Source organism: Delphinus delphis, chromosome 13 (genome assembly GCF_949987515.2).
Source record: "Delphinus delphis chromosome 13, mDelDel1.2, whole genome shotgun sequence".
NCBI lineage: Eukaryota > Metazoa > Chordata > Mammalia > Artiodactyla > Delphinidae > Delphinus > Delphinus delphis.
Window position 1 is genome coordinate 11,113,253 of NC_082695.1, and position 20,798 is coordinate 11,134,050.

Here is a 20,798-nt window from a genome sequence, read left to right on the forward strand (position 1 = left end):
TTAAGCTCCAGTTTTAATGGTTGCTCCTGCTGTAGTTTAATGGCACATGTACAAGGACGAGCCCTCTGTATGGTTCCTGAATCACGTCCCAATTGTCAATGCTGATCAGGGAAAGGGGCTACTCACCCTTAGAGGTTGTCTCTTGACGTCCCACATTTATGAAATCCCACACCCAAAAGCGCAAAATATCTGGAGGCCGGATTCAACTACGCAATGTTTTTATTTTTATTCAACTATAAGCAAATAGCAGAATTAACACAACATTCAGCAACTCCAGACCGGCTTTTCTTACAGCGAAGAGTGATCAATTTAACAGGCACAGACTTTCGGATTTCTGATGACCTCTCACTCAGCCCTGCAGCTCATCTAGATGGCCAAGCTTTAACAGCAACTCTCTCCCTATTGCGGCCAAGCTTTAACAGCAACTCTCTCCCTACTGCTTTTTTCAGTATTGCTCTTTAAAGGAGCCAGAGCAGGACACTGACACCCAATAACCAGCCTGAAATGTATCACGTGGGGGGCTAGCGGACGTGCCGGCCCCTGGGCCCCTGGTTGTCTTCGTGAGAGACAGGGCTGTGAAAACACATGCCAGAAGATGCCGTCACAGACAGTCCTGGGCTCGGGCTCACAAAGGCAGAGGCAATCAACCTTTTCTTTTTTTCAGCCTCCCTTAAAGATTCTTTGATGCTCTGTTCTAATACTGCAGACCTGGTCTTTTTACCAGAATTTTTTTCTTCTAAGTCTGGGTTGTTATTCTTATATTAACATTTTGATGACCCCATCCTAGTACCAAAATATCCCCCACCAAAACGGAGTTCAAACTTGATCAAAACGTAAACCCCCTAGAATTACAGAGGACAGGCAGAAGGAAAAGTCACCCTAAACCTAAATCTGACCGCTCAGGGCCCAGGCAGGGGGAAGGGGAGAAATCTACATGCATCACTAAACTGAAACACTGCTTGGGAACTCTGGGACCGTGTCCATCTCCTGGCTTTCCTCTACTTCCCAGACAGCTGCTCGTACAGTTTGGGCACATAGTCATCCCATTCGGCCTGGTAACACGTGCCGGCCACCGGAGCCCCGAGCTCATACTTTTTGCGGAAATTCGCCACCTTGAATTTGCCACGGTGGTCTCCAGATCGGTTGCTGAGAATGGGCTCATCACACTTCAGTGGCCTGTCCTGCTCGTAAACCAGCCAGACGTAGCGGTGAAGGCCTGGAGGGAGAGGCGGGAGGGAAGATGTACACACAGCTAGGCATGTGAGAGGGAGACATCACCCATTTTCGGGGAATGCACCAACTTGGAGGGACCCAGACCACCCCATTTATGAGAGGGACCTAAGTTCACTGCAGCTTTATTTACAATAGCCCAGAAAAGAAAGCACCCCAAATGTCCATTGATGAACGAATGGATAAACAAAATATAGTATATACATATGATGGAATATTATTCAGCCTTGAAAAAAGAAGGAAATCCTGCCCCATGCTACCACGTGGATGAGTCTTGGTATGGATCTGCATGTGGCATGGAACTTATATGGAGCTACTGAAACTTTCCTATACTGCTGATTAGAGTGTAGAAATTTTCAACCATTTTGGATTTCTATGACCCAACAATTCTACTCCTAAGTATTTACCCAAGGGAAATGGAAACATGCCCATAAAAGGACAAGAGTGTAAACAGCAGCTTTATTCATAATATCCAAACACTGGAAACACAACCCAAATGTCCAGGGAATGGCTACACAAACTGTGGTATATTCGCACAATGGAATACCACTTGGCAATGAAAAGGAAAAAGCTACTACCTTGAGTCCAAGAGACCAGTCACCGAAAACAAATGCATACTGCATGACACCATTTATAAGAATACAACAACAGCAAGAGTAATCCATAGAAAGGAGTCAGAAAATAATTAGCTCTGGGGTAATTTAACTTAAAAGATGCCTTAAGAACTTTCTGGGGTGACAAAACTATCCTACATCCTGTTTTCCATGGTGCTTACACGGATGTGTGCATTGGTCAATGTTCACTGACTAAACCCTTCTGATCTGTGTGTTTTATTATACGTAAGTTATACCTGACTAAACAAATACGAAAGAGAAAATGTGAGTTACAGAAGCTCTTTTTGTTAATGAGAACACAGCTCCTGCTTGAGAGAACTGCTTTATTCTCATGGGTGTATCTTCCATAATTAAACTGCCTAATGCAATTTTATAACTGCCCCAGAAAACTTAAGAGATACCTGGGAAAGCTGTCCCTCTCCCATCCTCTTATGAATGCATGAGAGGGCCTGGAGCCATCTGAAGTTTCTGGGCCTAAAGATAAAACACAAGGTCCCTTTTCGGGGGCCTTATACCTCTTCAGAGTAACTCATGGCTGGACAACGTGTACAAGAGCAAGTGTTCTGCCGTGCTCCACTTCCCTTGCTTCAGGAAATGGAAACACCTGTAATGCATGACAGGCAATAACAGTGCATCTCCCACTGTTAGCCTAGGCAGCACTTACCGAACTTGGAGAGGTTCAATACAGTATTCTCTCTCTCTCTCTTTACATATATAATACATAACCTAAGGCAATACATTATGTGTGTGTATCTTCAATACAGTTCTTAGTAACCAAATCTTTTCAAGATACCACACTAGATTTTCGATAGAAAGACGAAATGACAAAAAAGCCAATTTTTTATAATTAATTTGGAAACTATGACCATTTCTGAGACCTTTCATGGGAACTAGAAACTCAACCCACAGGGCAAAGGCTGAATATGGAATTTAGCTGATTTAACTGTTTAATCCTGTGTAGGATTAAACGTGTAGCTCCCCTGGGAAGTTGTTCTCAGCATTCTGCAACATTGCTTCCTTGGTATCTCTTCACCAACTTCCCTGCTTGCTAAAGGCCTGACAGCTGAGAGGCAGCGCTAAAAGAACATCCATCTAACTGGTACCCAAGGCTCTAGCCACCTGACACTACAGCAGGTCTGAGCGTCCCTGACAGGCAGTTGCCTTAGAGGGGAACCGAGTTGCCTAAAGTCTCCACTAGGGTAAGGGCTCTCATAAATAAAAATAAAACTCTAAGAACCAGACTAAAATTTTGTAGCACTTTAGGCCAATCCTGATGTCCCCGCCCATCTCCCTCCAAAAGCAGCCTTTACTGACCTGTGCCCTTGGGAGGCCCAGAGCCAACATAATCAGAGAGGACCGTGCCACTGCTGATGTCGTTGCCCTTCATGTTGACCACCAGGAAATGGTGCCATTCCCTACATGGAGGAACAGAGGACCATCAGCACCGCAGGAAGTTATTATGCACGCATGGGCGCAGCCAGCAAATGTGCAGCACGCACGTGCTCCACACCAGGATGCGGTGACAGACAAGACAGATGGCCCCACCTTCTCGGCCAGAGCAAACCTTACATGCCAGCAGAGAGGACCCAGCCACTCCCTCCCTCCTTCCGACTCTCTAGGGCAGGGGTCAGCACACTTCTGTGAAGGGCCAGACAGTAAATGTTTTAGGCTTTGTGCAACACACTGTCTCTATCACAACTACTCAACTCTGCAGCTGTAGCCTGAAAGCAGCCACAGACAGGACATCAATAAATTATCGTGGCTGGGTTCCAACAAAACTTTGTTTAGGGACACCAAAATCTGAATTTCATGTAATCTCCACATGTCACAAAGTATTATTGTTCTTCAATTTTTTTCCCCCATTCATTTAAAAATGTTAAAGTCATTCTCAGCTCATGGGGCTGTACAAAAAAAGGTCTCGGGCAGATCTAGCTCTCGGCTATAGATTCTAGACTTTTGTTCTAGGGAGTGAAAGGGAGGAAAATGCACACTCAGGCTTAAGCATGGACGTGAACACCCCAAATCGGGTCTATTTCTGCCACCACAGCATGTCCAGTAAGGGACTTACACAGTGCAAGAAGCACTGGGTCACATGTGGATGACTTGCTGTTTCCCATCTTTCCCCAACTTGCCTGTATTTGGGGTCCTTCCTGCTGGGAGCATCCGGGTCTGTCAAGACCAAGGTATACAGTTTACCTGGATCGAGGCCATCCCACGCAATGCTGGTGGGCCGGTTCTTAACCTGTAGGAAGGAACAGATTTGGAGTTTAAGTCAGAAATGTTGAAGAAACCAATACTTTCTTTGACCTCAGATTCCTTAAAGGTCAAGCACAGTAAATTATTAATTAAAGCTCAAGTATATCGACTCTATTAAGAGCGAGGATGTGACATTTAATATACATTATTTATTTTAGTCCCAACAACAATATGGGGCTAGTAGACTTAGAAAGACGATGGGTCAGGATTTCAACGCTCGTGCTGACTGCAACCTTACATTACCTGGAATGACAGGATCTCTAGATTGGTGACCACGTTACCTGGGGCCTGCTAAAGTGAAATCTGAATTAACGAGATATTTAAAAGAGCAGAGAAAATGAGAAAACCAAGGTGGGCAGACGTGGACAGTGAGTCTGGAAAGAGAGGCTGCGAGATGGGCACTTTAAACACCCAAAACAATAAACTCTGTAAACGTCTAAACCAATAAACCATCTGGGAACTGTTTATTCGCACTGTTGCTCCAGAGGTTCGGAACCAAAAACTCGCCACGGCGTCGGGCACCTAGTTTCCCCACTTGCAGCAGCCAGGACCTGGTTAGGCCTCAGCCGTGGGCGCTCAGAAGCCAAACAGTAAAACAAGGCCGTTTACCCTCGAGCCTTCCAGCTGCAGAACGCATTTACCTTTGGGGCGGCTTCACGCTACTGGGAAGAATCTCTGGGCACTACTGCTCACCGCTGCTCACTGCTTACATAATGCGTCATATGCCCTCGGGTGGGGCTTTTACTTCCCAAATTGAGGCCTAAATTCCTGAGCACCGAGGGGAGGCTCTGGGGACGTGTGGGCGGCCACTCCCCACTCCCTCCAGGGAACGGCGCCCTCCCCTCCCCTGCGCAGCGATCTGGGCCGTTTCGAGGCCTATGCCACTGCCTGCGCCTCGAAGTCCCGGGAAAACGGATCAATTTCTTCCGAAGCCGAGCCTCGCCTGCCACGTGCCGGGTTCCCAGGGCTGGGTGGGGGGAGGGGGCGGTCAGAAGGCCTGCGGCTTGGGCACCGCGACCCCCTTCCCTCGGTTGATCCGGCGCACGGAGGCCGGAACGTCCCTCCCCACCTCCACTGGGTCCCCGCCCCTCCGACCTGAGAGACTCTGAGCCTCCAGTAGCTGCACCCCCGCCGCCCTTGGGTACCTGGGTGGGTGTCAGCACTTTGCCCAGCTCGTCAACCTCCGCACCGCCGTATTTGACCTGCAGCGGATGCTGCGGCCTCTCGTCCACTTCCTGCAGGCTCAAAGGCCCGGACCACTTGCTGAGGTCCACCGGCATCGCGAAACCGAGAGGGTCGGACAGCAAGGAAAGCTGCAGGAGGACTCACGCAGGGTAACTGCCCAGCCTCCCAGCAGCCTACAAGCTGTACCGAGGCAACTCAGGCACTACGGCCAGGGAGCGCATGCGCCAGAGCCACCGCCCCGCCCTGCCCTGCTTCTCCAGTCACCGGCGAGGACGGGCCCCACTCTGCTCTCTGATTGGCCGAACCCAGTAGCGCGGGTCCTGTAGCGCTCCCGGGTGAATGCAGCAGGTTTCGTCTTTCTTTTTGCGGGGGGGGGATGTGCCGCCTGCCGCTGGCGGAGTTCCCAAGAACTGTGGCTGGGCTTGCAAGACTGTTGTTTCAAGAACTGCAATTGAGCTACCTTTAATTTTTTTAACCTTTTTGCATGATTCTTTGCTCTACTTTCTAAATGCAGAAATGGTATGGTCTTGCTTTTCTCTTGCACTTCTTAAAACAACCTCATTGCCCCGCCTCCTGGTATTTTCGCGCATGCTCACTGGTTTCCGTAACGGCCAGGAGAGGGCCTGGGGGAACTTTTGAGCGTTGTTCTCAACGGGTAAATATATTTGATCTCCCTATCCCCACTTGCTCTAGACAAGGTTCTTGGGAAATTTTTTTTTTGAGAATTTTTTTTTTTTTAAACTTGCAAAACAAGGAATGTTGCTGACCATCCAGTTTTAAAAGGATGAAGTCAGCCACTGCAGTCCCTGACCTACAACACACCCTGAAAGGCATTCAGGACAAGAACAGGATGATGCACTGTGTGCCTTGAGAAAAAAAAGGCAAAATCCTTAGATCTTAGATATATTCTAGGAGAATTTTTAAATGAATCCAGATTCTTGCATCTTTCCATACTTAAAAAGCACTAAAATCATGAACTGAGATATCTGCTCCTAATGACTAGCATCAATCTTCTACCAACATGTATGCTTGATTGCATGTACCCCTTAGCCAAAATCATATATATACTGGCCTCTCCCTCTTCCTCTTCGAAGCAGTTCCTCGGAGCTATTTGAGAGGCTGTCTCCCAGGCTGTAGTCCTCAGTAAGACACAGAATAAAACTCAACTTCCAACTCTTGTGCTTTTTTTTTTTTTTCGGTCGACAAACCATAGTTACTATTCCTACTTCGTTGACAAGTGGCTCTGTCTCAAAACTGCTCTCATTGTAGCCACCAAATGCTTTCTTTTTCTAAATATGATGGGCACTATTTAATACTCCTTATCTAATTTGACCTTAGGAGAGCTTTTGACATTGATAGCTACCCCCCAGGGAATAAAAAGTTGTCTGTTGTTTTTATTTCCTATTAGGAAATAATACAATTCATTGTAGAAAATTCATATTAAAAAATCCAAAGAAGTAAATACGAATAGCTTCTATTCCACTATTTGAACATAAACATTGGCAACAATTTGGGGTATATCTTTCTAATTTTAAAACTATGACTATAGGGCTTCCCTGGTGGCGCAGTGGTTGAGAGTCCGCCTGCCGATGCAGGGGACACGGGTTTGTGCCCCGGTCTGGGAAGATCCCACATGCCGCGGAGCGGCTGGGCCTGTGAGCCATGGCCACTGAGCCTGCGCGTCCGGAGCCTGTGCTCCGCAACGGGAGAGGCCACAACAGTGAGAGGCCCGCATACCGCAAAAAAAAAACAAAAACAAACAAACAAAAAAAAAAAAAAAAAAAACTATGACTATAGGGGACTTCCCTGGTGGTGCAGTGGTTAAGAATCCGCCTGCCAGTGCAGGGGACACAGGTTCAGTCCCTGGTCCGGGAAGATCCTACATGCCGTGGAGCAACTAAGCCCATGCGCCACAACTACTGAGCCTGCACTCTACAGCCTGTGAGCCACAACTACTGAGCCCACGTGCCACAACTACTGAGCCCACGTGTCACAACTACTGAAGCCTGTGAGCCTACAGCCTGTGCTCCACAACAAGAGAAGCCACTGCAATAAGAAGCCTGCACACCACAACAAAGAGTAACCCCCACTTGCCACAACTAGAGAAAGCCCGTGCACAGCAATGAAGACCCAATGCAGCCAAAAATAAATAAATAAGTAAAATAAATTTAAAAAAAATTATGATTATAAATATTTTGTTCTGTTTATTCACCCAAAAAATTGCATTTACTCTACCATTGTAGAATATCCATATGAAAATGGATCTTCATTATTTTAATGGCCTAGTCTACTCTAGAGGCACCACAATTTGTTCAACAAACGTCCTGATTTTGGACATTTATGCTATTTTGTTGTTTTTTCATTTTACAGATATCACTGAAATGAATATGTGTGTGTGTGTGTGTGTGTGTGTGTGTACACTTGATGGATAGTTTCAAGAGAATTTTATTAGGGATTAGGTAGGTCAAAGAATATGTACTTTAAAGGGATGAATCATAGCTAGTTAACTGTCTACTTAAGTCCAGACCAGAAGTAATGCCTTCAACATGAAACACTAATATGATTGTTGGTTCTTTCCATCAATTGTTCTATAAATGCATTTTGAGAAACTTGTAACCAAAAGAGAAATAGTCCCTGCCCTCGTGGAGTATATAGTCTAGCAGTGGAGAGAGGCATTCATCAAATGACATTCAACAAGTAAAAAATTACAAAATGTGATCTTTCTCAGATACAAATCAGGTAGGTCCACACCTCACCCTGCCTTCCCTAAAACCCTCTGTGCCCCTCCCCCAATTGCCTCAGGATGAAGTCCAGACTCTTAAAAGTGTCCTGTAGACTTCTTCTACTTCCCTGTGTCTACCTCCTTGCATTCTTCTCTCCAAACACTGAATTTGTTTCATTTCCAACTTGTCTTTCTACCTACCTCTGGGCCTTTGAACATGCTGTTCCCTCTTCTTGGAACACTTTTCCCTCATTCCCCTTCTCCCCACCCCTCACTGTATTCTTGTCCCAGTTCACCTTTACTCATCTTAAACATCACTTCCACCTTCTCCCACTCATCAAGACTGGGAAATGCCCTCATCTCTGCATCCACATTCAATTTGTCTTTTCTCTTTCTTAACATTCAGAGCATTTGGGATTATGAGTTTATCATCTGAAACACACTACTGCCCACTGGAATATACACTCCATGAGGGTTATCTCCCTTAGTCACTGGTCTTATCCCCAGCACTTAAAATAGTGCCTGACACACTTAGTACATGATATTATCATTATCATTATTATTATATGAAAATAAGTGAATTTTTTAAAAAGACCATCTGGTTGGTTTCAGGTTCAGATCACTAAAGCTTTGCTTTCTAATAAAATATCACATTCAGAAAAGATAGACCTTTGCACCTGCAAATCCAGTATCAACAGCACCTCCTTAATTAGCGGCAGCTGGAAAAATCAGAGCACCTTTCCTCTCACTGTTTAAACAGCTCTCATCAAATGCTCATGAGATGATAGATGCCATCCCACAGCCATGTGTTAAAAAAGAAAACAACTCTTTGGTCTGATGAGATGGTTGCACCTTCATAGAAAAGTCTCAGAAGGAGACTTTTTAAAATTTGCTTTGAAGGAATTCCCTGCTGGTCCAGTGGTTAGGACTCCGCACTTTGACTGCCAAGGGTCCAAGTTCAATCCCTGTTTGGGGAACTAAGATCCCACAAGCCGCGAGTAAATAAGTAAATAAATAAATAATTTTGCTTTGAGGACTTCCCTGGTGGCACGGTGGTAAAGAATCCACCTGCCAGTGCAGAGAACATGGGTTCGATCCCTGGTCCGGGAAGATACCACATGCCGCAGAGCAACTAAGCCCGCGTGCCGCAACTACTGAAGCCCGGGCACCTAGAGCCCCTGCTCCGCAACGAGAAGCCTGCGTACTGCAACGAAGAGTAGCCCCCACTTGCTGCAACTAGAAAGCCTGTGCGCAGCAACGAAGACCCCACACAGCCAAAAATAAATAAATAAATAAAATTAAAAACATAAAAAAAGAAATTTGCTTTGAGCTAGCTCTGGGACTAAACACAGATGCTCACTGGCTATTTAAGAGGTGCGAATGACTTTATGGAGTGCCTGCTAGCTGCAAAGTGCTTAACTGTGCTTATGGATAAGGTTCTGGAGGCTCATGGAGTGACGGGGAGAGACCCCCTGGATCTTGCCACGCCTTCCTCTGTCTCTATTAGCCTGGGCTGCTCTCTCCACTGAGGAGAGGGAACTGGAACCACTTCCATTAAAACTATGGTTGGAACCGGCCAAACGGTATTTACTGGGCGCCTACTGTGTTCAGGTCAGCCTGCTCCCATAAGGACTGCTCGCATTACCAAATGCATGCCCCCTATAGGTCCACGCATTCCAAGGACAACTGTAACATTTACCAAGCACCCACTGTATGTATGCCCCAATGACAGCAATTAACATTTACTAAGCACCTACTGTGTGCAGGTCAGAGTGCTCCAGTGAAGACAACTTCCATTTCCTGACCATTATCACTCCCACGTGCCAGGCCCTGACTGAAGGCCTTGATGCTCAGCGTTTCATTTCATCCTCACACCAATCCAATGTGGGAGGGACTGCTATTAACCCATTTCATAGTTAAATAAACTGAGGCTTGGAGAGGTAGAGTGACAAAGCAGATGAAAGCCCACCTTCCCCCCTAGGCCGGACACAAAGTCCTTAAGCATGCTCTAGCTGGGAGTGCTGGGAATAGGTGAGGCAATCATGGTCTTTGACTCCAGAAAGCTTTCCCCTGGTGAAGGTTTATGCAGGAAATCACCATGAAAACCCCTCATGGCAGCCGTGAAAATGCAGCCCACACATCTCCAACTGCAGGGAGAGAAGTTGGTCAGGGCCCCAGGTGCTGTTATCTGCTTTGAGGCCAAGACCACGCTTTGGCAGGCTGCCCCCAGCCCATGACCGGGTGGCAGGGTTATTAACACAGAGCTGGGAGGCTCAGGGCTCCTACGTGGTCAGCACTGGCTTGCCTGTTTCTTTGCAACTACACCTCAGGCTAGGTTGCTTCCTTCCCTGGCTTCCACACTCAGGCTCAGATTCTCTCCCCATTTTCTCTCACAGCCATCTCTCCTAGTAAATACCTTGCACATTGAATCCCATCTTGTCATCAGCTTCTCAGATGACCAAGAGTGACGCTCCCAAGTGTAAGAGACAGTATGAGGACCACCTGAAGTGGAAGCAAGCTTGGAGTGTGTGGGTGCTGGGCTTGGACCAGTGGACAGACTGGTTTCACTAGAATGGGAGATTTAGGTAGGGGCAGATGGATGACATAGCAAAAAGGCTGAATAAGCATAAGGGACAAGGAAGGGAATGTCCTTTTTTTTTTTTTAACCTATAAAAAGTTTTAAAATGTCTTCAATATACAAGTAATCAGACACATAGCATAATCTAAGGGCACAGGAATGGAAGTCAGAATACATTCACTTCCTAATCCATCACCTGGTACCTTATGAAACCTTGGGCAAGGAGGGCAGGCAGAAGAATGGCGTCTCAAAGATGTCCACATCCTAATTCCCAGAGTCTGTGAATATATTCTGTTACGTGACTAACGGGAATTATGATACCAGATGGAATTAAGGTTGTTAATCAGCCGACCTGAATACTGGGAGATTACCCTCAATTATCTGGGTGGACCCAGTGTAATCACAAAGGTCCTTAAATGGGGAAGAAGGCAGGATTGTCAGAACAAGAAGGATGCCATGTGGGAAAGACTTACCCAACCATGGCTGGGTCTGCAGGTGGAGGAAGGGGCCAGGAGCCAAGCAGTGCAGGCAACCTCCAGAAGCTGGAAAAGGCCAGGAACCAGATTCTCCCCTAGAGGTTCCTGAATGAATGTGACCCTGCTGACACCTTGATATTAGCCCAGTGAGACCCACTTCAGACTTCTGACCTCCAGAACCGTAAGATAACAAATTCGTGTTGTCGTAAGCCACTACGTTTCTGGTAATTTTTTACAACAACAGTAAGAAAGTTATACAGAATATGACTTATGTTTGCTAAGCCTCAGTTTCCCCCTCTCTAAACTGGGTTTATCAATACCCCTGAAATGATCGTGGTGAGGATTAAATGAAACACAGGTGATGTGCTTCATACACAGCCTGGCACCTCCTAATGGGAAGCTATTACTATTTTTACATGTTCATTATATAAAACTTTATTCATAAATACAAACACACAAACATAAAATTAATTAATTAGCAATCCAACCACCTAAAAGCAATGAACATCCTGCAGTATTTCCTTTCAGACTACCTTCTATGTATATAAATGTGAATATGCATATATGATAGTTCGGATTCAGTATGAACTGGGTCAAATTATACATACATGCTGTTGTATAATTTGCCTTTCTTCACTTATGTCTATAAATAAATTACTACAGCAACATTCTTAATGGTTGTACAGGATTCTATTGTATGGATTGTTGCTTGTTTGCAAACGAAATCCTCCATATGGGAACATTTCAGATGACCTCACTATTATGCTCTAGAAACACCTCTGCAATATATATTCTTTTACATGTACCTTCATGCACTTGTTTGCTTGTTGTTTGTTTTCTCCTGAGAATAAAATCATAGAAGTGGGCCAAACATCATTTACATTTTAAGTTTGGGGTACCATATTCCAAATCGGGCAGAGTCTCTGTGACTGACCGATTTTTAAAGCAAAAGGACACCTAGTGATCAACAGGTTTACTCTCTCATGGTTTTCGTTTTGTTTCGGCCAATGGGGGTTGGGCGGCGGTGTTTACACTCTCATTTGTTTTTCAATGTTCCTTTCTATCTCCACAGTTTTATATTCATGATTTCAACAATATATGTAGACTATCTGATCCACGTAAGAACACAGATCTCACTTAGTAGTCTATGTTGAATATTTTCTGATGTTATATGTTTCAAAAAATGGTTTTTTTAAAACAACTGCCAGTTACGATGACGTCGTGAATTATTTGATCGTGCATTTGCTGTTAGATGTTGAGACTGATTCTCATTTACCCCTTCACTGGACAGTTGAGGAAACCGAAGTTCAGAAAGGCTCAGGGACTTACCAAAGGCTGACATCCAGCTGAAAGGAGAATCTGTCTGGTCTGTGGGGAGATGTCTCGGCAGAGTCGGGCAGGGCTGGGCACCCAGGAGAGCTTCTGCCAGCCAGAGCGGAGGAGCCAGGCACACCTGCAAATGCCTCCAGAAAGCCTTGTTTTTACCCAGAAACCAAGAAGTGCCAAAAAGATCCAGGTAAAGACTCAGCCCTGGGGGCCTTTAGGGGCTCCTGGCATTTAGTGGATGCTCCCTATTCACTGCTTACTCAGAGCGCTGTCGATGTCTTAAAGGAGGTGGGAAAAGCAATTTTTAAAAACAAAGAAAAGCAATGTTGTATTCATTGACACACATCTACTGTGTACACTTGCCTTTCTGGACTGTAAATTGTCTGTGTGTGTTTGTCTCGGTGAGGAGCTTTTGTAGGGCTGCTGTGGATAGACTCAAATGAATGAGCCTGTGAAACCACAGGCTGTTTTGTTTGTTGAGTGAGGGCAGGAAATTCATTGATGTGGTTATTCAGTGGAATGGCTTCATTCCAGTTTTACTCTTGTGCTTCTGCTAGAGAAAGTGTTTCGTGAGGGAGGCCTGGACAAAGATAAATCTCCCACGTGTGGCCACAGCTTAAGTTCAGAAACTGTTGTCAAGACCATGCCAGTCACCTGGAAGTGTGACTCCAGGGGCCCAGGCTCTGGCTCTTGGCCAAGCAGATGAACTGAGACATTTTTCTGGAAATTGATCTTCAACTGGTTTCCAGGATTCCGCTTATTAGATTTTTTTACTCTACGAGAATTTCAAAGCATTTAAAAACACCCTTTAAATTCCCACTGGTATCTTCTGCATAAAATATTTTTAGGAAAGAGTTAGGCAGAAAATTAATTTTTAAAACAAGCAAATTCTAGTTCTTCAAAAGATTAAAAATAGAATTACCACATGACTTAGCAATCTCACTTTTGGCGTGTAGATCCAAAGGAATTGAAAGCAGAGTCTCAAAGGGATATTTGCAAGTCATGTCTACAGCAGCATTATTCACAATAGCCAAGAGGTGGAAGCAACCCAGTGTCTGTTGACAGATGAATGAATAGACAAAATGTGGTGTATACATACAATGGAATATTATTTAGCTTTATAAAGGAAATGCTGACGCAAGCTACAACATGAATGTATCTTGAGGACATTACACTAAGTGGAATAAACCAGAAACAAAAGGACAAATACTGTATGATTCCACTTATATGAGATATCTAAAGTGGTCAAATTCACAGACACAGAAAATAGTGTTGCCAGGAACTGGGTGGGAAGGAGCGAATGAGGAGTTGTTGTTTAATGAGTATAGAGTTTCAGTTTTGGAAGATGAAAAAGTTCTGGAGATTGGTTGCACAGCAGCCTAGTATAAACACACAATAGAATATTATTCAGCCCCAAAAAGGAATGAAGTGCTGATACACGCTATAATGTAGATGCACCTTGAAAACATTGGGATAAGTGAAAGAAGCGAGACACAAAACGGCAAGTATTTTGTGACTCCACTTATGAAATATCCAGGATAGGTAAATCCATAGACACAGAAGGCAGACTGGTGGTCACCATGGCTGGGAGGAGTAGGGAAGGGGAACTTCTGCTTACTGGGCATGGTTTTTTTGTTTGTTTTTTTGGCTGCGTTGGATCTTCGTTGCTGTGCGCGGGCTTTCTCTAATTGCAGCGAGTGGGGGCTACTCTTCATTGTGGTGTGCGGGCTTCTCGTTGCAGTGGCTTCTCTTGCTGCAGAGCAAGGGCTCCAGGTGCACGGGCTTCAGTAGTTGTGGCTCGCAGGCTCTAGAGCGTAGACTCAGTTGTTGTGGCGCACAGGCTTAGTTGCTCCGTGGCATGTGGGATCTTCCTGGACCAGGGTTTGAACCCATGTCCCCTGCACTGGCAGGCGGATTCTTAACCACTGTGCCACCAGGGAAGTCCCTGGGCATGGGTCTTATTTTGAGGTGATGAAAATGTTCTGGAACTAGATAGAGGTGGTGGTAGTACAACATCGTGATGTATCAAACGCCACTGCATCATTCACTTTATTTATTTATTTATTTTTGGCTGCATTGGGTCTTCATTGCTGTGCGTGGGCTTTCTCTAGTTGCAGCCAGTGGCGGCTATTCTTTGTAGCAGTGCATGGGCTTCTCATTGCGGTGGCTTCTCTTGTTGCGGAGCACAGGCTCTAGGCGCACAGGCTTCAGTAGTTGTGGCACGTGGACTCAGTAGTTGTGGCTTGTGGACTCTAGAGCACAGGCTCAGTAGTTGTGGCACACGGGCTTAGTTGCTCCGTGGCATGTGGGATCTTCCTGAACCAGGGCTCAAATCTGTGTCCCCTGCACTGGCAGGCAGATTCTTAACCACTGCGCCACCAGGGAAGACCCTGCATCATTCACTTTAAAATGGTTTATTTTATGTTACATGAATCTCACTTCACTTAAAAAATAAGTAAATTATAGAAGTCACCTGCAAATATTTGTAGGCTCAGAGGTTGCTTGCAGTATTACTCTGCAAATAGCACATGCTTTCAGAGACTGGGAAACAGAAATGGACAGATTAACTGGTATAAACACTGGTGTTGGTTTGCCAGCATCCATCTCTCTTTCGATTAATAGCACCCGACTCTTCCTTTGGGGAACCACCCCTCTGTCACTCTCAGTTCATGTGGTTTAGGAAGGGCTGAAGGGATAGTCATGTGACCTAAGGCTGGCCAATCAAAGCATTGCATCCCTCTGGTCTAGCCATTGGTTCAGGGATGCACAGGTGAACGAAGCCAAGCCAATGAGACTCAGTTCCAGGACCTTGGGTGGAACCACTGGGAAGAGGGAATCTCTCTTCCAGCAGTGCTGCTGAGGAGAGAGAATGTCAGCCTGGAGCTGTTGGTGGTAATCTGACCACTGGGACCAAAGAGGCTGCCTGGGAAAGGAGCCAACACAGAGCAAAGTAGCTCTGAGACAGAGAGAGTCATTGTGACATGGTGACATTGACACTGTTTGACACCTGGATGGAGCCAAGCATAAAGCAAGATCTACCCCTTGGACTTTTCAGATACGTGAGCCAGCTAATTCCATTTTGGACCTGTGCCAATTTAAGTTGGATGTTCTTCACTTGCAATAAAATGAATCCTGGATCAATGCAGATGATCTGCTCATTAAAAAGGAGCTAGAGGGCTTCCCTGGTGGCGCAGTGGTTGAGAGTCCGCCTGCCGATGCAGGGGACACGGGTTCGTGCCCCGGTCCGGGAAGATCCCACATGCCGCGGAGCAGCTGAGCCCGTGAGCCATGGCCGCTCAGCCTGCGCATCCGGAGCCTGTGCTCCCTAACGGGAGAGGCCACAGCAGTGAGAGGCCCGCGTACCGCAAAAATAATAAAATAAAAAGGAGCTAGAAATAGAAACTAGGTCTCCCAAATAATGCTACAAGTCAGTGAAGCCTCATTCATTCAGACCTTAAGCTATCAAATTAATGATTATTCAAACTGGAATCTTTACCATCTTCATGAAAAATGGCTTGCGTGTGTCTTTTTTTTTTTTTTTTTTTTCTTGCGGTACGCCGGCCTCTCACCGCGGGCCTCTCACTGTTGTGGCTTCTCCCGTTGCGTAGCACAGGCTCCGAACGTGCAGGCTCAGCGGCCATGGCTCATGGGCCCAGCCCCTCCGCGGCATGTGGGATCTTCCCGGACCGGGGCACGAACCCGTGTCCCCTGCATCGGCAGGCAGACTCTCAACCACTGTGCCACCAGGGAAGCCCTATGCCTGTGTCTTAAACAAGAGAAACTATAGAATGCCTGGCCTGGCGACAGCCGCTCTGAAGCCCTCATGAGTCCACCCCCTGACCCACCTGACAGGCAATGCACAGGCCTGTCAAACCACCTGTGAACTGGCCTGGTTCAAAAGGATGACCTACACCAATCAGATTCAACCTCTTGAATCTGCACTAGTATATATGGAGAAGCAGGCAGGTGTAAGTGGTAGGAACTAATGCAGAAAGGAGAAGATGCACAGAGAGTGCAGAGGGGCCGTTAAGAGCCTTGGGCAGGCTGGAAATCGGAGGCAGCAGAGAGTGTGGGTAAAGGATTTATAGTATGGAGGAGAAATGGCCGATCGGCAGTGGGAAAACAGCAGATTCACAGAGAAAAACGAGCACCTGGAGAAACAGACAGCCTTCCATCTCCAGAACTGACCCGCTCCACAGAAGGGCTCCAGGTGGGTGCCAGACCACCAGCACTGTTTGAGCAAACACCTTGTTCGTTTTTGAAAATTTACTTTTTTGAAGTATAGTTGATTTACAACATTGTGTTAATTTCTGCTGTACAGCAAAGTGATTCAGATATATATATATTCTTTTTCATATTCTCTTCCATTATGGTTTATCATAGGATACTGAATCTAGTTCCCTGTGCTATACAGTAGGACCTTGTTGTTTATCCATTCTCTATATAACAGTTTGAATCTGCTAATCCCAAATTCCCAATCCATCCCTCCCCCACTATCCCCCTTGGCAACCACAAATCTGTTCTCTATATCTGTGAGTTTGTTTCTGTTTTGTAGATATTTGTGTCATATTTTAGATTCCATATATAATTGATATCATATGGTATTTGTCTTTCTCTTTCTGCCTTACTTCACTTAGTATGATAATCTCTAGGTCCATCCACATTGCTGCAAATGGCATTATTTCATTCTTTTTTCTGGCTGAGTACTATTCCATCGTATATACGTACCACATCTTCTTTACCCATTCATCTGTCGATGGACATTTAGGTTGTTTGCATGTCTTGGCTATTGTGAATAGTGCTGCTATGATCATTGAGGTGCATGCATCTTTTTAAATTATAGTTTTGTCCAGATATATGCCCAGGAGTAGGATTGCTGCATCATATGGCAACTCTATTTTTAGTTTTTGAGGAACCTCCATACTGTTTTCCATAGTGGCTGCACCAATTTACATTCACACCAACAGAAACTCCTTGTTCTTGAGGTGACCTCAGCACATCTCAGTGCCAAGAAACCCAAAGAACATGCCCACATTATTTTTATGTTAATCAGGACTCTTTCAGTTGCAAGTGACTAAAACCCAGTGCAAATGGAATCTTTAAAGAAGAAAAGTAATTAGTTCCAGTACTGGGATGCCAATGGGTAGTTGGCTTCAGAAGTATCCAGATCCACAGGCTTAAGTGGTGCCCTAAGTATCTGTCTCCCTCCTGTTTCTCAACTTTGTTTGCCTCTGGGCTGGTTTCAATCCCAAGTAGATTCTCCCTTTATGTTGCCCTATGGCCATTACGGTCAGCAGCTTCTAAGATGGCCCCAGCAATCCCCACCTCCTGGTATTCATGGTCTTGTGTAATCCCCTCCCCTTGAGTAAGCCACTTCTAACCAATAAAATATGGCAATGTTAATGGGATGTCACTTCCGTGATTAGATTACATAAGATTGGGACTTACAACTTGCTAGCACGTACTCTCTATTGCCTTCTTGGCTTGCCGGCTTTCGTGAAATCACCTGCCAAGTATAGAAAGACTCACATGACAAGGAACTGGGGGTGGCCCCTGGCCAACAGTCAGTGAGGATCTGAGGCCCTCGGTCCAATGTCCCACAAGGAACTGAATCCTGCCAACAACCACCAAGTGAGGTTCGAAGCAGATGGTTCCCCAGTCAAGACTCCAGATGAATGAGGTGTCCGGTTCCTGGTTAAAAACTAATGTGTGGGCTTCCTCGCTGGTCCTGTGGTTAAGCCTCCACGCTTCCACTGCAGGGGCGCGGGTTAGATCCCTGGTTGGGGAACTAGGATTCTTTATGCTGTGTGGCGCAGCCAAAAAAGAAAAAGTTAAAAAACAACAACAGCAAAAAGCAAAAAATCCTATCTGTGATTTCTCAGGCCTGACGGTAGGCAATTCAGAGGGTTTACCTGGCAGGCCTCCCAGGGGAAAGCTGCCCCCTTCCCCCCATGCCAGACCTGGTGCACAGACAGCACATTGCAGTCTCTAAGGGAGTTGCAGTCCAGGACTCAGCCCCTCTGACCAGTCATGCTCTTATGCATATTATGCTCCTTCCTTCTTGGGTCCCTTTATCTGAGGTCCTGGGCAGAGGTCCTCTCCAGGCACCTCTGCCCTGACCTCCTTATTGGGGGTGAGGGGACATGACGTTGCAGACACTTGCTCACTCTGACTTCATACCAGGTACTTTTCCACTCCAATCCCTCCTCCCTCTACATCCTCACCACCACCCTCCCCCAAGTCCCAGGGGCTATAAACTGCTAGAGCCTTTTGTCTGGGGTCCCTTCCACAGTGAGACACATATAGGGGAAAATGCAACAGGGAGAGTAGGTACTTTCTCCAGTTTCAGCCTCTTCCCTAAACCATCACAGTAAGTGATCAACGGCTTAACTCTTTCATTTTCAGCTTGTTGCTTTATTCGGCTACTTGCACACCTGACACTTCAGCGCTCTCTCCCAGCTAGACTGCGATCCTGACAAGGAGACCCCAGCATAGGCCGACACCTTGACTGCAGTCTCTTGAGAGACCCTGAGGCAGAGCCCCTGATCCACAGAAATTGTGAGATGATGTATGTATATTGTTTTAAGCTGCAGAGCTTGTGGTGATTTATTATGCAGCAATAGCTGACCAATGATAGCCACCAACGGCTTCAGGCCTGCGTTCATTCAAGTTAGCAACCCCAGCAGAAGGAGGGACTCCATTGCTCCACACCTCCAGCAGAAAATAGGGACTGCCTCTCACTAATCCAGACCAGCTGTGTGCCTAGCCCTAACCTGCTCCTGATCATTCTGACCAGCCTGGGGCCTCATCCACTCCCATAGCTCCATCCCAACCCTGTTTGCTTAGAGTTGGGGAGAGGCAGCTTTCCAAAGGAAAATAATTGCGCCGATACCAGAAAGAAGAGAAACAGAGGCAGGAAAGCAAAAGCAAGACCTATTTTCTACAAGTAGCAAGGAAGTAAAGCCCACACCTTCACAGAGATACTGTTAACCAGCTCAAGAGAGCAACTTGCAAGCACCGTGTCAGTAAGCGCCTTGCCTGACTACACAGGTAGTACAAATTACCTCCGATACCAGCCACTTTATTAGACTCCATCTCTACTTAACAAAATTTTATTAGCTTACTAGAACTTTCTGCATGCTCCAGAAATTAAGAAACTGCAGTTGACCCTTGAACAACACGGTTTTGAACTGTGCAGGTCCACTTGCACATGGATTTTTTTCAATACATATATTGGAAAATCTTTTGGAGATTTGTGACAATTTGAAAAAACTCAGATGAACCACATAGCCTAGAAACATGGAAAAAAATTAAGAAAAAGGTAAGTCATGAATGCATAAAATATATATAAATATACATATAACATACAAAATATATGTTGACTGTTTATGTTATTAGTAAGGCTTCTGGTCAACAGTAGGCTATTAAGTTTTAGAGGAGTCAACATTTATACATGGATTTTTGACTGCATGGAGGGGTTGCCCCTAACCCCCATGTTGTTCAAGAGTCAACTGTATATTTATGAAAAAACATTAACCTACCACTTATTTTGATTTCCCCAACTTGTTTGAATTAGTAAGGTTTTGCTGTAATTAACATTTGTCCAGAAGTTCAAGGCAAGTGAACAAAAGGGTGCCCGGTCATTTCCCTGTAGTTGAGTCATACTCCTAGAAGGGCAATGTCAGAAATACAGAAATATACATGTATATTAAAAAATAAATACATTATCTACATATATTACTTCTGTGAATTCCACTTTGGAAAGAGAGAGAGAAATTTAAGTTTACTTAAAAAGAAAATTAAATTTTTTTAATCTTTTGGCTGCATCGCATGACACGCGGGATCCTAGTTCCCCTGACCAAGGATCAAACCTGTGTCCCCTGCAGTGGAAGCACAGAGTCTTAACCACTGGACCGCCACAGAAATCCCAAAAAGAAATTTACTTTTAAAATTCAAATTTACTACAGTGTAAGTAGTTTGAGGGGCTACGTGTTTGGCTTTACACACTGACATTGGACTTCTACATAACATATGGTGTATTGTTCTTCTCAGTTTCCCGTGAGACACCTTGACTATGATTGTACATTTCAATTTGCTGTCATGGGAAATAAGATGTGTAGTTCACTGAAGTATCTTCCATCTCTCTAACTCAACCCCTCCTCCCACGATTAAGAGTCCAAATAACCCCCCCATATACAAAAATATATGTGTGTATATATATATATAAATATATATATATATATATATATATACACACACACTATCATCCAATACCCTTTTAGACTAAGATACAGTGGTTCCCATTCTCATATTTGTGCTGAAAAACATACCCCCAAAAAAGTTCTTTTGGGAGGATATATGTACCTGAAGGAAGGACATGCAAGAAGTCATGGAGAACAAAGAAACTGGTA

The 20,798-nt window shown here is 45.3% G+C and overlaps 1 protein-coding gene across 1 annotated transcript; it reads right to left on the reverse strand.

The window, feature by feature from the left end:
* Nucleotides 1–201: 201 nt before the first annotated feature.
* On the reverse strand, nucleotides 202–5,502 carry PEBP1 (phosphatidylethanolamine binding protein 1). Its single transcript, XM_060028085.1, has 4 exons — nucleotides 5,246–5,502; nucleotides 3,977–4,086; nucleotides 3,159–3,259; nucleotides 202–1,216 (listed from the first exon to the last, which is right to left on the reverse strand). Exons 1-4 carry the CDS (start codon nucleotides 5,378–5,380, stop codon nucleotides 999–1,001), a joined length of 564 nt encoding a protein of 187 aa, XP_059884068.1. The 5' UTR covers nucleotides 5,381–5,502; the 3' UTR covers nucleotides 202–998.
* Between the last annotated feature and the right edge of the window lie 15,296 nt (nucleotides 5,503–20,798).

Bases quoted from the DNA above. Each gene is read 5' to 3' on its own strand.
- PEBP1 (XM_060028085.1), bottom strand. From the start codon at position 5,380: ATGCCGGTGGACCTCAGCAAGTGGTCCGGGCCTTTGAGCCTGCAGGAA. The intron at 4,087-5,245 runs GTACCCAAGGGC...TCCTTCCTACAG, and splicing joins AAGTGCTGACACCCACCCAG to GTTAAGAACCGGCCCACCAG. The intron at 3,260-3,976 runs GCAAGTTGGGGA...TCCTCCATGTAG, and splicing joins AGGAAGGACCCCAAATACAG to GGAATGGCACCATTTCCTGG.